This window comes from Zosterops lateralis, assembly GCF_965231275.1.
Source record: "Zosterops lateralis genome assembly, chromosome: 3".
Classification (NCBI taxonomy): domain Eukaryota; kingdom Metazoa; phylum Chordata; class Aves; order Passeriformes; family Zosteropidae; genus Zosterops; species Zosterops lateralis.
The window spans coordinates 84,887,654-84,902,986 of NC_139764.1; the positions used below are offsets into that span (position 1 = coordinate 84,887,654).

Sequence of the window (15,333 nt, forward strand, 5' to 3'; positions counted from 1 at the left end):
ATATGTTGTATTTTTTAAATGGTGGCAGGTACCTATTGGAGGTGTGGTAGCTTTCCATATGTACTTCTGTTCCACATAATTAAGATACATCTAGTATTCACATTGATCATTCTGGATAACAAGTAGCTATCTTAATTCAGGCTATTAATTAAAACATACTCTAAATTGAGTCATATGGAGGAATCGGTTGATGAAAAATGTCATGTCAGCCTATTAAGTAACATTAATTCAGAAACAATAGGTAAAATTTAGTTATCTGCTCTTGTGACACTGTGTAGAAATATTCTCGCAAGGTCAAACTATTCCAAAATATTTATCATCATCTATTTAATCCAATTATTATAAAGAGCCATCTGAAAATCTTCTTGTTGTTTTTTAATTCAAGTAGCCAGCTGGAGAGCTGCAGATGGTATTGACAATATTATTTGCAGTTATGAAGCATCTTCACTTCACTGATGTTGCTTACTTTGATGGCTGCTAAAAGTGAGCTATGTAACTATGTAAGTGGTGTATCTCTCTCAGATTTAGAAGGCAGGAAATCTTTACTTCAACTGCACCTGGGGAATATTTCCAAACCTGGGGTCTGAACTGAAGGACAAACATGCAGTTTCTGGGTAGCTTACTTTTTCTAGTGTTCAACATGCTTGTACACCAGTTCCTGTTCTGGCATGGGCTTTAGGTAGTGTTTGAAACATTGTAAGCATAGTATTAAAAAAAAAAAAAAAGAGGAAATTTTATTTTATGTTATCATGAACTCAGTGTGTGCTCTTGCATGCATTTGAGAGATCAATGAACTAGCTCGTGTGTCCTGCTGGCCATCCTCTAGCATGATCCCTTGAATGCCACAGGTTCAGTGTCCTATACAAGCCTTTATGCTCCCTGTTTGCATGTTGAAAATTCCTTGGAAATTTGATTCTTAATTTTAAAACCTACCAGTTAGAAATGAAGAAGAATACAGCCACATTAGAAAATATTCAAAGTTCATTCTTTAGAAGAGTCAGGTTTAACCAGTACTGTCAGGTCTTGTGTACAAATAAGGTTTCTGTTACCTGAATTGCAAAAGGCCCAGTATATGTTGAAGGTTTTTTGCATATGTGTAATTGACTTTTGGCTTTTTACAAAGCTTACATAATCCTGGTAGAGACACTTTTTTCGTTGTCCTGAAATGTGTTTTAATCCAGAATCTGCTTTGTATGGCTGCAGTTTATCTGAAATGAGAGGTGAGTTCCCTTTTGGACAAGATTCTAGTTAATAATTGACACATCTTCATGAGAAATTGTTCCCAGTAGTAATGGGGTTACCTGTGTAACTTGTAGCTTCATGTTAACCTGTCACAGTCACTGTCCCATAACTAGTGTCCCTTTTGTATATCTTCTTGGTACAAGAGAGCAATGTAATTGTTCTGCAGAGCTAAATACTCTCCATAACTGCTAAAATATTATCCTACTCTGTGGTATTTAGCTGATTTTTTGGTTGTTCTGTGTTGATCAGTACTGTTTCCTTTCAATTTAGATCAGTGTATTGTCACTCGGACGTACCTCTTTCTTCATAAATTCTGGTTCTTCAGTGCGGCCTATTACTTTGGGAACTGGGCATTCATTGCAGTAAGTACTTGTATTTTGGAGACCTCTGAATCAAGTTGGATAATTTACAGTAGTTGTCATTGCATCATTTGCATCACCACACAATAATTTGTTCTGCTTATATTGCTTTTACATGCCACTGATCTGAATAACAGTAACACTTTGTACTTTAAATTTGCAGGTCTTCTTAATTGGATTAATTGTTTCATGCTGCAAAGGCAAGAAATCAGTCATTGAAGGTGAAGTAGATGATGACGATTCAGATATGAGTGATGATGAACTGTCTGCTTATTACCATTGACAGCCTTTTGCCTTCAAGATGAAAAAATGTAAAATTATGTTGAGAGTCATGCCCACATGGAACTCTTATCCAGATAAGCATCTTTGCACCTGTAAAAAGAAATGAGGGTACTCACTTAAAGGGATAAAAGCCCTGAATATCGCTTTGAGTATCACTGTTAAATGAGAACAGATGTTGAAGCTGACTTTGAATAATATATAGAAAATATTGTTTTATGATTAAACATATATGTAACCTTCTGATGTATAATTTGGTGAACTGTTGTAACTATTTCATAATTCACAATGCTTTTCTCTTAACTTAGGTTTTCTTAAATACTTTCATGCTTAACTTGTACGACTTTTTTATTCATAAATACAACTAGCTAAAATCCTGCAAAACAGTGCAAATATTGCAGGAAATATTTGGATGAAGTTTACACTCAGAAGGACTTGACTTCACTTTTGCATTAGTTTTGCTGGGATTTCTATATAAAGCTATAGTTAACAAGAAACTTTCTAATAAAGTATGCCAAAATATTATTTAAATGGTGAGTTTCCAGTCTGTGAAAAATAATTCATCTTCATACTGTGATATCCACTGAGTTACCATGGAAATCCTCAGGTAACTGTGAGGTGTTGCTCTCCCAAAGGAAATCATAGTGTATATTACAGTATTCAGCACTGTTGCAGTGTTTTAGTACAGTTCAGTTCTGAAACTTCCAGGTGCCTGATCTAGTCATAACCAATGGAATAATTAAGATGTGATTAATTTTTAACTTATTTTTGTCTTTAATGCAAATTGTCTAGTTTAGTTCTTTCAATATTTAAAATAAATGTTGTCAATTTGTTTACAAGCCAATATGTTTATATAAACACAGTTCAGAAATATTTTTGTCATTTGTGTTGTCTTTTAAATTAATCCTATTTTAGCTATATAATCACTGAGCTATATTTCTGAGGATGAAAAAAATCTTCACATATATTGTCGCAGTTAGAGACATGAAAGAACCACACTCACCTGTCCCATTGAAGTGAGGAAAAGAAGGGCAGTTTATTATGATTTAGGGGTTTTATAGTATTAGGAATTTGGTCGAGGATTGGCAGATGAGAGGAACACCTCTCTGACCCCAGTGGTCAATTCAGAAGTCCATCACCGAGAGGAATGAAAACAATCTACATTGTTTTGAGAGTCTCCAAAGGAAAATGTGTAAACAATCATCAGAAGGCTAAGGATTAGGGCGACAAAATATCCTTTGACAGACTCTGAAAGAGAAAATGTTTACAAGGACAGGTTAAGCTTCTAGTGCTACCTGAGGGGCATTATAGTCTATGCAAGCACCTGAAAATGTGATTAGGTAGTGTTTTTTATAAGACTAATTGTTAAATAGCTATTAGAATGTAGGGTAGTTATTAATATTATGTCCCGCTTTCATGTTTGCAAACGCTGAAGTTATTTCAAGAACAATCTGCCTCTTTCTGCAGTATTTCAGAACAGCAGACTCTCAGGAACTTCGGAATTCTAATTTAGTTTCGGTATTGGAAAAGATCTTAAGTGAGTTGTGAGTTAGTGGAGGAACACAGGGAACTGATGTTTGGACTATAGGAACAAAAAACCTGATGTCTTTTAACAAGCCTTCTGTGCCAGCTACTCCAGTGATACAAATGTTGATGTGGCAATGTGGAAGAATCACACACAGAATAAGCTGAGTTGGAAGGGACTCACATGGATCATTGAGTCCCTTCCTGGTGTTGTAGGTGGATCATAAGCTGAAAATATGCAGTCAAGTCTGCTCAACTAATATCAATCTGTTTGCTACCAATGTGACATTTGAAAGGACAGAAATGTATAAAAACACTAGAGTAGATAATGAAATTTGACTAGGCAGTCTGAGCTGTCTGACTAGAATTAGCTGAATATTATTTAAACATGACTACTGGGGAAACTTGCAAGGAATTAGTTATAAGAAGTTCAAGAAATTCAGACAGAAGGTGGAATGCGATGTCGACTGTCTGGGAGCTGCATCCAGAGCATAACAAGAAGTCGGAGTATTTTTGGAGTATAGTTCTAGATGCCCTGGTGGAAAACTTACATGAGCAAATTTAAATACTTTAAATACTTTAAATAAAGTTAACTGCTCAGATGTCCTTCTTTGTGGGTTTTATTCATTTGTCATTTTCAGTTTTAATCAAAAATTGTCACTTCCTTCTTACAGGTTTGTCTGTAACACTTCTTTGCAGAGTTATATCAATTCTGCCCTGGGGACATCATCTGGGGAAGATTGTTGGGAAGGGTGTTGGTTTTGTGCCATGTAGCTGCTTCATGCTATGTGCAGGCCTAGGGGATCACTGGCCAAGATGCCTGGCCAGTGCCTAGGTACATTTTGTTATAGGTCTCTCCTGTTTCTAGCATTTCCTTAATTTCCAGGAATTTCTTCCCAGTTCAGTTCTGTTTCCCATTTCAATAGTCTATATGCAGTAATACAACAATCTGCCTTTGAAATGATGACTTTGTCTTTTTAATTGGAGAACTCAGTAAGTACCAGGTTTTTTTAATCCAGGTATTAATCAGATTTATAAGCAGCCAATTGTTAATTGCAGCTATCAAGAAGCAGGTTTCACTAGGAGAGTTCAAAAGTTACTTCAGACATCTGCTGTCACCCTCTGTCACAGAAGCAGTAAATAACTGCCAGCATTCATAATTGGAATTATTCGTCACCTGCCACATCCTGACTAAAATTTTTCAGGAGTTCAATGAACCATTTGACTGACAAGGTTTTAAAAGATTTTCCACACACTAATGTAATTGTAATGAATATACACTCAAGAATTCATCTCTAAATACTTCATGTGATGGAAACTTGACTTTTTTAGCTGTACTGTGCCTTTAAAATGAACTAGAGGTGTTTTTGAAGTTTACTGTGTGAACTCTGTTTTTCTACATCGATTATCACCCAGTCAAGAAACCTAGCAGTGAAGTTTAAGGCAGCTGGGACTTAAAATACTTGGCTTTGATCAATGATTTTGCAGGATCTTCCAAAAAACAGAACTTCCAGTATATTTTTGTCCTAGTTGCCTCATGTGCAGTCTTAAATACTTGGAGTTAGAACAATTAATTTTTATCTACAAAGTTATTGCTGTAGCAGCACATCTCACTCACTTAGCTGTTAAATACGAAATGATAGTCCAGTTTTCTGCAGTTTTGGGAACAAATTTGAACTTTGCAGTCATGATACAGTAGTGTTCTTCTGCCTTGCAAGCAAACATTTAATATATTCAATTGAGTATTTAGTGATTTTTTTTTCTGGACTAAAGTCACTAAAATACATTAGAATTGTTTCACTGCTTTCTTTAAATGAGTGATATTTCAAATCCATCTCTGAAGTGTGAGTTTTCAAAACTTCTGTAGTGATGTTGTCAGAGCTGCCTTAAGTTACCTTTGTTGTTGCACTTCTCCAGTTGGCTTCTACCATGTCGGAGGCTCATGAACATGTAGAAACTAGAGAGCCTTAAGTTTTGCTGACGTGTCAAATTAATCAAGATCACTAGGAATATGTCAGATAGAATTCAGCAACATGTGCCAAATAAGTGCTCAAATAAGTGCTCATTTTGCTGCTTGGACTACAGTGATTGGTAGTTTATCCAGAGTTCCGGGTCATAACTATGATAAAGCTGCTTGTTCCTTATCTGAAGCTGAGTATGTGCTGCAGATTTCCTGCTGATTGGCAGAAACAAGTGAAAAGCATTTCCTGGTAAAGATGAAAAGAAATATCTGCTAACTTTTTTTGTATTTTCCACTTTAATTTCAGGAAAATGATTGCAGGGTAGACTTGAGATTTTTTGCACTGAAAATTAAAATCTACTTCTGGGTAGAGTGTACCTGTACAAGAACCATGCTGCAAAGGATGGTAATTGCATGCTCAGAAAATGTGACTATTTAAGCTGAAAGCTAATGAACCTTTTCAATGCTTATGATTTGCTTCTGAATAATCAGTATAGACATAACTATGCTGTTTCTTTGAGAGGTCTTCTACTGCCTAGAAACTGCATTTCTTGGGGTTTCAGCTGTTATTTGACTTTATCAACACAAGTTTGAGTTGGACAGTTGAGTTGGCCTACAACAGAGTTTTGAAAAGCATTACCCCCTTGTAGAAACTATGATGTGGTTTATCCTAAAATAATGCTAAATACTGTTATGCGTAGCAGAGGTACAGTTGAAGTGTTTAAGGTAGCTGGTGAAGTGTAGAAGGTAACGTCTTTCTAGTTCGTAAGCAGATATTCAGCCCTTACGACTGCGCTGATAAAGTTCTGAGCAGGGGCAGAGAAATAAAGCCTTGCTTCTGAGATAAAGCAGAGGAAAAAAGATTTTAAAATTTAAAATTATCTAAAATAATTTGAAATACTCAGGCTGTAACATTTTTCAGGATCTTAGGTTAAAGATTATAGATTATAGTTCATATTGAATATGCTTTTTATACTAGCGTAGATCTGTTCTCTTGTAACCTTCTGCAAGGTTATTTTTCTTGCAGATAAAGCAAAGAAATGAAATTGAGAATCACTATCTCTTCTCTTGCAAATGTGTATTTTGAATGTACTTCTCAAAAGAAATAAAAGCCTTGTTTTGATTGTGGCAAGATATGATTTTCTATTAATACTCCAAACCAAATTCTGCTTCTAAATTAAGACACTTGCCAATTCTGGATAATTAAATGGATCAGAAATTCTTCAGCTATAGTGAGCTGTGGTTGTTACAAAAATTATCTGGAAGTTGGGCTATTTTTAACTTCCTTCTATTCAGAGAAGTTGCATGAGTGATAGCACTTCAGTCAAATTTATAGCTGTAAAGAGGGTTATTTCTTTTAAATAAACAGACAGTTTAAGCACATTTAACAACCTGTATTTATAGCTTTCTTCCAGATTTACCTCTAGAAGTGTGGTGTCTTTGGGGAGTAAGATAGAAGAATTTTGGTTTGTAGAGTGCTAGTAATAGTTGTGGACCATGGATGTGGTAAGTTTTGTGATCCTCCTGTACTGGGTCCGTTTTTTGTATGTTATAAACATCTGTGGTTTTTTCACATAGAAAATAATGCAGGTTGCCTATAAAACAAAACAGCTTATTTTTTTTGAGCATTTTTGCAGGACAATTTCAAAATCCTTACCACGAGAATCTGAAAGTCTTGCATAAAAATGGAGATTGTGAGACATTCAAAGTAAATGTGAAGCTGAACAAGTGTGTAGTTCCTACTGAAATTCCAGTCTGGATATGGTGCTTTTCACCAAAATGTGTGGAACTTCCTGCAAGGAAGTAAAATATAGATTGAGTTAATACCTTTGCTTTGCTAAGCTGCCTAAATGTTAATCATGCCATTACCACTTGTAGTAAGTATATTTCTTCAACCAAGAGTACTTCAGAGTTAGGACAGCAAGGACTTAGCATGAGTGTCTATGATATTTCTCACACACATAAGCCCCTTCCCAAGCTTACAGCCTATGGACTTACCACTTTATTAGGCTTTTGAAAGAGTGTCCTCAGACTAAAATATTTGATTCTGACACTTAGTATATAATTTGAAGGTACCATTTGCATCCTAAGTTAAGAGTTACAGAATCATTTAGAAAATTTGGAGAAGACTTTTAAGACGATTGGGTCCAACACTAAATCTAACACTGGTAAGTCCACTAGTAAACCATGTCCCTAAGCACCACATTTACATGTTTTTGAATTCTCTGAGTTTTACTTAGTCTTCTTTAAACTTTTAAGTTAGAAAAACGCAAATCTACATTCTTACTGTTTGCTACCCTTACAATCTTTCCAAATAAAAATGGTAAGATGCTGTTGACAAGTATATCTGATTTGCATGGAATATACTTTTGGAATGGGCTAATGAAGAAAACTTCAGTTTACTGTAAAGAAAAGTGTTTAGGTCTATCTTGAGGTGAAAAGTCATGAATATGGAACAACTTTTTTTTTTTTTTTTAAACTTGAAAGGTAATTTCTTAACAATGGACATATCTTTCTAGTGCATGGAGAAAAAAGAAATCACAACTGGAAAATAGGAACTCCAGAGGTATCCTCCTTTTCCCAGCAATGAGGCAGCTACTTTATTTTTTCAGAAATTCGTATCAAATATGATTTTTTTTAATTTCCTTGTCTAGAAAGATAATGCCTTTTACATTGGGCAGAGACTGGTGTCAGGATTATTTTAGGGTGTGATTTTCAAAAATTTTGAGTGGAGCTCCTACTGAAAACGTCAAGGGTTTCAGATCCTAGGGAATTTGGAACACGCTGCTTTGTGCTAGAAGTACTTAAAGAAAATATAGACCCAACTATTTTCCTTTCTGTTAATGAAGGAATTAAATATATTAAAAACATGCCTTTAATGGATAGAGTTGAAAATGTTTTAGGTATTTGAAATTACATTTCTGAAAAGTTTATACTTGACTAATTCAGTTATTGTAGAACAGGTTTCAGACTTACCTGGTCTTGTCCCTGGTCCTGAGAGGCAGCAGAAGGGTATTGTCAGAATTGATTGTGGATCAATTGTAATCTTTCCTGAACTGTCTTTGAGCATAGAGTTAAGTCTTAATAATAGAGAATGTTTGGGGTTTTTTTTCTGGATGCTGTTTTTAATCTCTGACTTTTAGTCCTGTGCTGTTCAGAGCTTGTCCAAATGGTACGTAACAATATTCTGGAAGGAACTGACAGCTCTAGGAAGCAATTGTTCATAGAAAAGACAAAGGTTGAGGGAAAAGACTCTTATATGTGCTAGAGCCACAGAACTTAAAGCTTGACCACAGAGGTCCACACTTCAGACAGTCTGATATCTAACAGCTCAATATTGCTTTGCTCTAGGCTAATTTGCATTGTAAGGAGTCTTAATGCTGCAAGGTGTAAGCAAAGCTGAGTGCTGAGAAAGGAGCTTCCTGGTTACAGGTGTGCAGGACCTAAACCTGATGTGTAGGATTCTAAATTTTGATCTGTAAAAAGGCTTTCATTGCCGACAGAGAATCAGGTCCCCAGGCTTGAAAAAAGCTGTGTAGGAACACAGTCCAACCTAAGAGTACATTCATTGCTCATCCAGCTATGTTGTCCTGCTGAACAAAAGGTTTTTCATGCTGTGGAACCAGTGCTACCATGTGATGTGTGTGGAACCAGCACTGATGTGCAAGGCTTGCTGAGCAGATAAATGGTGCCAGTTCCAAGTGGTAACAGTACAAATCCACATCCTACCAACAGGAGTCCTGTCTTCTGGAGATGAAGCATGTCTATTTTTTGTTTCAGAAAAAGCTGAAGATCAGCATCCTGACAAGCTGGCATCCTCCTACAGTGGAGCAAGGAGCTGTTTTAATACCTTTCAACTGTTTCCACAGATTTCCGGTGCCACTGTAGAAATCATGTGAGGATGGTTCTGTCTCATCCTCTTAGCTATGTGTGAACAGGCCCTGTTTTGACAGGCTTGCTGGATGTGTGTTCACAGTTCCCAGTAAGGCTCCCAGGTCCCATGCCAAAGACACAGCGAAGAGTACGTCATTCAGATTTGGCAAATCTATCATTGGGCTGGATGAATAATGTGGAGAAGGGCTGCTCTTCACGCATGTGAATTTCTGTCTTAAGGAATGTACTGAAATAGAAATGTTTTCGTATTAGTGTCCTGTTTTAGGCTGATGCCTGAAAAAAATCTTGGTAGCAGCAACTCTGAGCTGTCTGATACGATGGGGATATTTTGAATTGCAGAGCTCATCTCATAAAAAACATAGCATATCGCTCCTGATGGTGTTACTTCTAATCTTATTCCATGTGTTTCTGATGGGCCTTATTTAAATTTACCTATTCCATTTAAATTAAATATAGGACTTAACTCACTATTCTCCAATAACAAATTTTTAAGCTTTTCCATTTAAGATTTTCCATTTGTTTTTCAGCCTGTATTTTAAAACACCTTTTCAGGACTCTAATCCAGTCCTGTGGGCAAATGATGTTTAAATGCCTTGAGAAATCCACTCATTCTATGTAATAACATTGCAAACTTTATCCTTCATTTAAATAATCTGGTTATTTAGTTGAATTCTTCTAAGTCATGATCCTCTCATGACTAAAAGAAATTGTATGTTCTGGCTGTACCTGGTGCCCTATTGTTGCTTTCTGTGTATTGTTTGGATTCTTTCCAAAACCATTCCTGGTGAGTCTTTTGCAGATCCTGAGCTCTTTAACTGCAAAGATTATGCTGCTAGTTGGCAGATGTACATTTTAAAATTTCCCTTACATTTCATCACAGCTCTTACAGCATCATCATTTTTTGAAATATGCCAGTACCCCTGAATCTGTAGTGCTCCTGTGTGAGTTTTATAACGTTGCGATTATAAAACTTTATGTGTTGGCTTTGACTGTTTAAATTGCATGGATGAGAGCTGTTCTCCATACTGTAATGGATTCAGCTACCTGTTCTTGTTCCTGTTGTGCTGAAGAGGATCCTGCTCTGTAGTCACATACAGTGGCAGTCATCAATATGAAGTAAAAAAATAGAAGCTCTCTAATGTGCTCACCTCAGGAGTTTGTCAGATTGTCCCCGAAGTTGCCCAGTTCCAGCAAGCTGTAGCCAGTTTTTAACTGTCCTTAAAGTACTTCTAGTTCTTTGTTGTAGTGTTATTCTCTTCCAAGAGCAAGTAATGAGTCATATTGTTTGCATCTTATGTGTTCATGTAGTTAGTTCCTAGTTATGAAAAACGCTCTTCCAGAGCAATGAAGTTTAATTTTAAAAAGTTCCTAGGGTGGAAATGGTAGTGCCAGAGTATTAAAATAACTTTTGTTATTTCTCATCTTGCCCCAGAGATAGGAATGTGAAGCATAATTCTCATAATGTGGACACTTCTGTAACATAAATAAAATGGGTGGTTTGGAATAGCATATAAAGTTCAGTGTAAATTATGTTGTATTTATACAGAATTCTCAGAAGTGACAGCTATTAAAAAAGAGAGTTCTCACTCTTGAATCAGTTTTTTAACTAGTGAAATACAAAAGTATATATGCAGTAGTGAAACAGTGGCTGTTTGTATTAAGAATAATCATACACTGTCCCTTAGGTAAGGAAGCAATATGATGAGCATGAAACTGAGTCATGCTGAACTGCTTTAGTAGCTTACTGCCAAAAGGGACTCTCTCTGCATATTCCTGCAGCGTGTAGTGCTTGCTTAATCTGTTTGTGAGCTCACTCGGTTTGTTACTGTAATAGCAGAACTAAACAGCAGCTAGGGAGGGATGGAGGGAGAACTACAGCATGAGTGGGATGGGGTGATGATCTGGGGAATGATAGTGACTGACTTCAGGACAGCCAGCAAGTGATCACATTGTAAGGCTCTTGAAGAAAGATTTTTTTTTTTTCCATCTGTGTAAGACTCCACAAGGACAACTGTAAGAACTAAGCTGCTCTATCAAAAAAAATGTCCATATAAGGACTGCAGACTTGGATATGAAGGTGGATGTGATGCTGTTTTAGCCACGCTGGAGGTCACTTGTCTAGCTAAGGGAGACCTATGTCCTAGGGAAGTCTGGTTGCCAGGGGCTTCTTTTCTTGCCCCTTCTCTTTCTCTACCTCTGCCTGTCATCATGCCATCATCTTACATAATTGATAATTGATTAGCAGTACTTCTGTACTGCTAATATATGGTGTCTTTTTTTTTTTTTTAATCTTTTTTGAATGTTTTGCCATACCGTGAGTTGAAGTAAAAGTGGTCTAAATGGCAAGTTGGTAACATGACAGTTTTCACCCAAAGATGCAGCAGATCTCTGCAATGCCTTGGCTATGCCCAGCTCTCTTCCATGTTGTCCAGGTATCCAGAGAGCAACAGACTTGGATGGACTAAGGAACAGCTGTCACCTGTAGAGAGAGAAGCCAAATGTTTTTGACAGGTCACCACAAAGGGGATTTAGAGTTGTGCTGAAGCATTGCAGTGCACACTTGATCCTTGAGGGTCTACAAGGAACTGATGAGATAGATGAGTTGACTGACTTGCCATCACCTGCCAGTCCCTTAGACTGCAAGTGTGTTTGCACTGTTGGAGCAGGTGGGTTCAGAACTCATTATAGAGTAAGTCAGGCTCAATTACATGCCTAAAAAGGGAGCTCAGACTCATCTTTGAAACAAAACTAAAAGAGAAGGGCTTTAATTACAGTAAAAGATAAACCTGTGAACATCAAAAAATGGGGAAGGACTCCTCTGTGACTCAGGGATCTCAACATGCATTGCCTAAGGCTATCAGAGGACTTCCTACAATTTTGTTGTGCCAGTCTTCACTGAAAGGGTCAGTTAGCTAACTCCTGTGTGCTGGTGGCTGAAAGATTTAATACAGCGATGAAAAGGTAAAATTTAGCTTTGTATAAAGATGGGACATACTAAGAGGGTACTTCCATAAGATACTACCAGTTGGGCTAAGCGTGTTGAACTTTGTCCTAAAATTGACCAGATTCCTCTGCTGCTGCCTGCTCAAAACCTGTCCCATCTCCCTGCCCGCCACCCCCCCCCAAAAAAAAAAAAAAAAAAAAAAAAAAAAAAGGCTGATGAGATGATACTCTTTCAGCTCTTTTGGGTAAGTCAGTGATGATGTGTCACAACAGTGAAAAAAAGAGCAAGATGAGTGTTTCTTTCACTTGTAGAGCTGAAAGTAGTATTCAGAAAAAGCCAGCCCCATCAGCTTCCAAGAAGAAATAGTTGAATAGGTACCTGTAAGCTTCCCAGCAGATAAGCAATAATTGCCACAGATTTACTGAAATCAGTTTTCTACCCTGAGAAAGGTATGGACATTGTGGACAGGGAGAGGCATTTTGACAGTCTTGACAGTGTTTTGATAAGCATATCAGGAAACCCCCCAGAGCCAAAATGCAGAAATGATTGGAGAATTGCACTCAAGAGGTGTTAATTGATCATTAATAAACCTAGAAAAATGTATTAGCTTGGGTATTTCCATCTTCCCTGTATTCAGTGTTATAGTAACTATGATTGGACCAGGTTGATGAAAGGCAAAATAGACTTAATAAACCTGCAAATAGATTAAATTTGAGGAGGAATGCAGGCACTGTAGAAGAAAAGAATTAATTTTTAAGAGTTCTGCGACATGACAGAAATGGTTGATGTGACCAGAAGGAGCCAAAATAAAAGAGCAAATGGCTACTGGGTCTAGCTTAGAAATTTCTCTGAAAATTACTATCCATTGCAAGATGAACAAGTACAGTTTGTGGCTACAGGTTTTTTTTTTTTTTTACTCTCATCAAATTTATGAGAACACATAAATGGGTATCTGACCTTCAAGAACTGCAAAATCATTTTTCCACTTAAAAATGTTAAGACTTGACCAGGAGGGATACATCCTGCTGCTCTGGGTATGGCCTTTAAGAAGCCTGAGAGCAAATCAGATCAAATTCTTAGGAGGGTAGCAGAAATGATTAGGTGTCAACACATAACTTGGAGGCACAGGCTCGATGAACTAGAATAACTGTTTTAATAGCAAGAACTGTGAACTTTTGGAGCTTGTTTAGGAAGGTTATGGAGTTTGTCATGCAAATCTCTGTCTGACCTGTTCTTATGCTTTTTTTAGAAGGAAGGTGCCTGTCTCAAGACACTGCAAAATCCTGCATTATGCTTCCAAACGCTGTTAAAGACAGGCTTGCAAACATGCTAACCAGCACACATTAGAGCCCATCTCTCTAATTAACATCTGTCTTGTGAAAGTCTCTTCTTCATGCTTCTAACCTGCTGTTCAAGATTTTCAAGGTAGTCTCTCTGTTACTCCTTACAGGTGAGAGTATAAAGGTGTATTGGTTTGGCAAAGCCTGGTTTTAGGTAGCAGGGGGCTAAAAAGATTGTTCCTCTGGGAAGCTGCTGGAAGCTTCCACCATGTCCAGAGCCAATGGCTGATGGCTCTGAGGATGGGCATGCTGCTGGCCAAGGCTGGGCCAGTGAGAGACACTGATAATGCCTCTGTGATTACATATTTAGGAAGAAAATCTAAACAAAAGTCAGAGGGTTTGCTTCCAGTCAGAGAAGAGGAGAAAGTGAGAACATGTGACGGAAACAACATGGAGACACCAAGGTCAGTGGAGAAGGAGGGGCAGGAACTGCTCCAGGCGCCAGAGCTGAGATTCCCCTACAGGCTGTGGTGATCCACAGGGGATGCAGAGATCCACCCATAGCCCCTGGGCGAGGTGCCCAGCTGGAGCAGGTGGATGGCTGTGATCCATTGGGAGACCCAGTGGAGAGAGAGGGCCCTGCTGCCAGGCTGGAGCAGCCTGTCCTTGGAGGACTGTCCACCGTGGAAAGAGAGACTCACATCAGGTTTGGGAGGACTGTGTGCCCGTGGGAGAGACTCACATTGCACCAGGTGCAGTTTGGCTGCTGCTCCTGGGAGTGGACCCATGCTAGAGAAGTTCACAGAGTAGTCTCCTGTGGGAGGGACCCACGGCCTCACAGGGGAAGGACTCTTCTCCCAGAGCAGCGGAAGAAAATCTTGGTGATGAACTGATCAAACCCTCCCATGCCCTGTTTCCCTGTGCTGTCAGTGGGAAAGGAGGAGGGGCTGGGAGGAAAAGGTGTTTACTTCCCATTATCCTCCTCTGACTCTATTAGTAATAAATTTCACTTTGCAAAAGTTAAACCTGTTTTGCCCTTGAAATATTTTTCCTGGTCCTTATCTCAATCATGAAGCCTTTGTTAGCTATTTTTTTCCCCCTCTTGTGCCCAGCTGTGGCAGGGGAGGGTGAGTGAGTGACCCTTGTGGGTGACTGGTGCTGGGCCAGTGTCAAACCACAACAAAAGGAAAGTGGAGGCAGGAGTGCTAGACTGTAATTTATAGCACAGTGGTATTTTCATGGGCATTTAAAGCATTTATAGGTGCATAGGTTATGTATGTTTCAGAGGTTGAATTCACACCTTCACTGAAAGAAGTGGCCCATCTGACATTAATTCCCCATTTTACTGGTTTATTCAACAAGAAATTTATCTTTTTTTTCATATATTGTCAAGAAGATGAAGAAGCAGATGAAGAAAAGATTGCAACTGTGACTTCCACTGATTTCTCTTTAAGAAGGAAAAGAAAGGCAGAATATCCACTGCTGGTGACTGCCAATATAAATTGGGGCAAAAATAAAACTTTCAAAAGCTGTAAATAAATTTCAGTGACAAAAAAATCACTCATGGAAGCAGGCTGTTTTGTGATAGAATTTCTGAAAGTTAAGCAACTAATGTAGAGCAAATCAAAATGTGATAATGTGCTGCACTTAAGTGGTGTACAATCCCCCTCCCTCCCCATCCCCCTGTTAAATAGCACTCGTGTCCCTGTTTTTACATTAGAACACTGATAGTAAAAGCTATTTAGTTAAGACAGCAAAAAGATGTTATCCACAGAACCAAGTGTACAAGAAAAGTATAGAAAAATGCTGTGGAAGAAAATGCAACTGATTTAATGACTTATTCTTGACAGG

General features: G+C 38.0%; 1 protein-coding gene across 2 annotated transcripts in view; it reads left to right on the forward strand.

The window, feature by feature from the left end:
- The window catches only part of LMBRD1 (LMBR1 domain containing 1), a 72,799-nt gene extending 70,080 nt beyond the window's left edge, over positions 1-2,719 (forward strand). For both annotated transcript variants that reach the window (XM_083856293.1, XM_083856294.1), the window contains exons 15-16: positions 1,513-1,604; positions 1,765-2,719. In XM_083856293.1, the coding sequence (XP_083712419.1) occupies positions 1,513-1,604; positions 1,765-1,884 (212 nt within the window). In that variant the 3' untranslated portion in view covers positions 1,885-2,719. The remainder of the gene's footprint in view (positions 1-1,512; positions 1,605-1,764) is intronic.
- Positions 2,720-15,333: the final 12,614 nt, after the last annotated feature.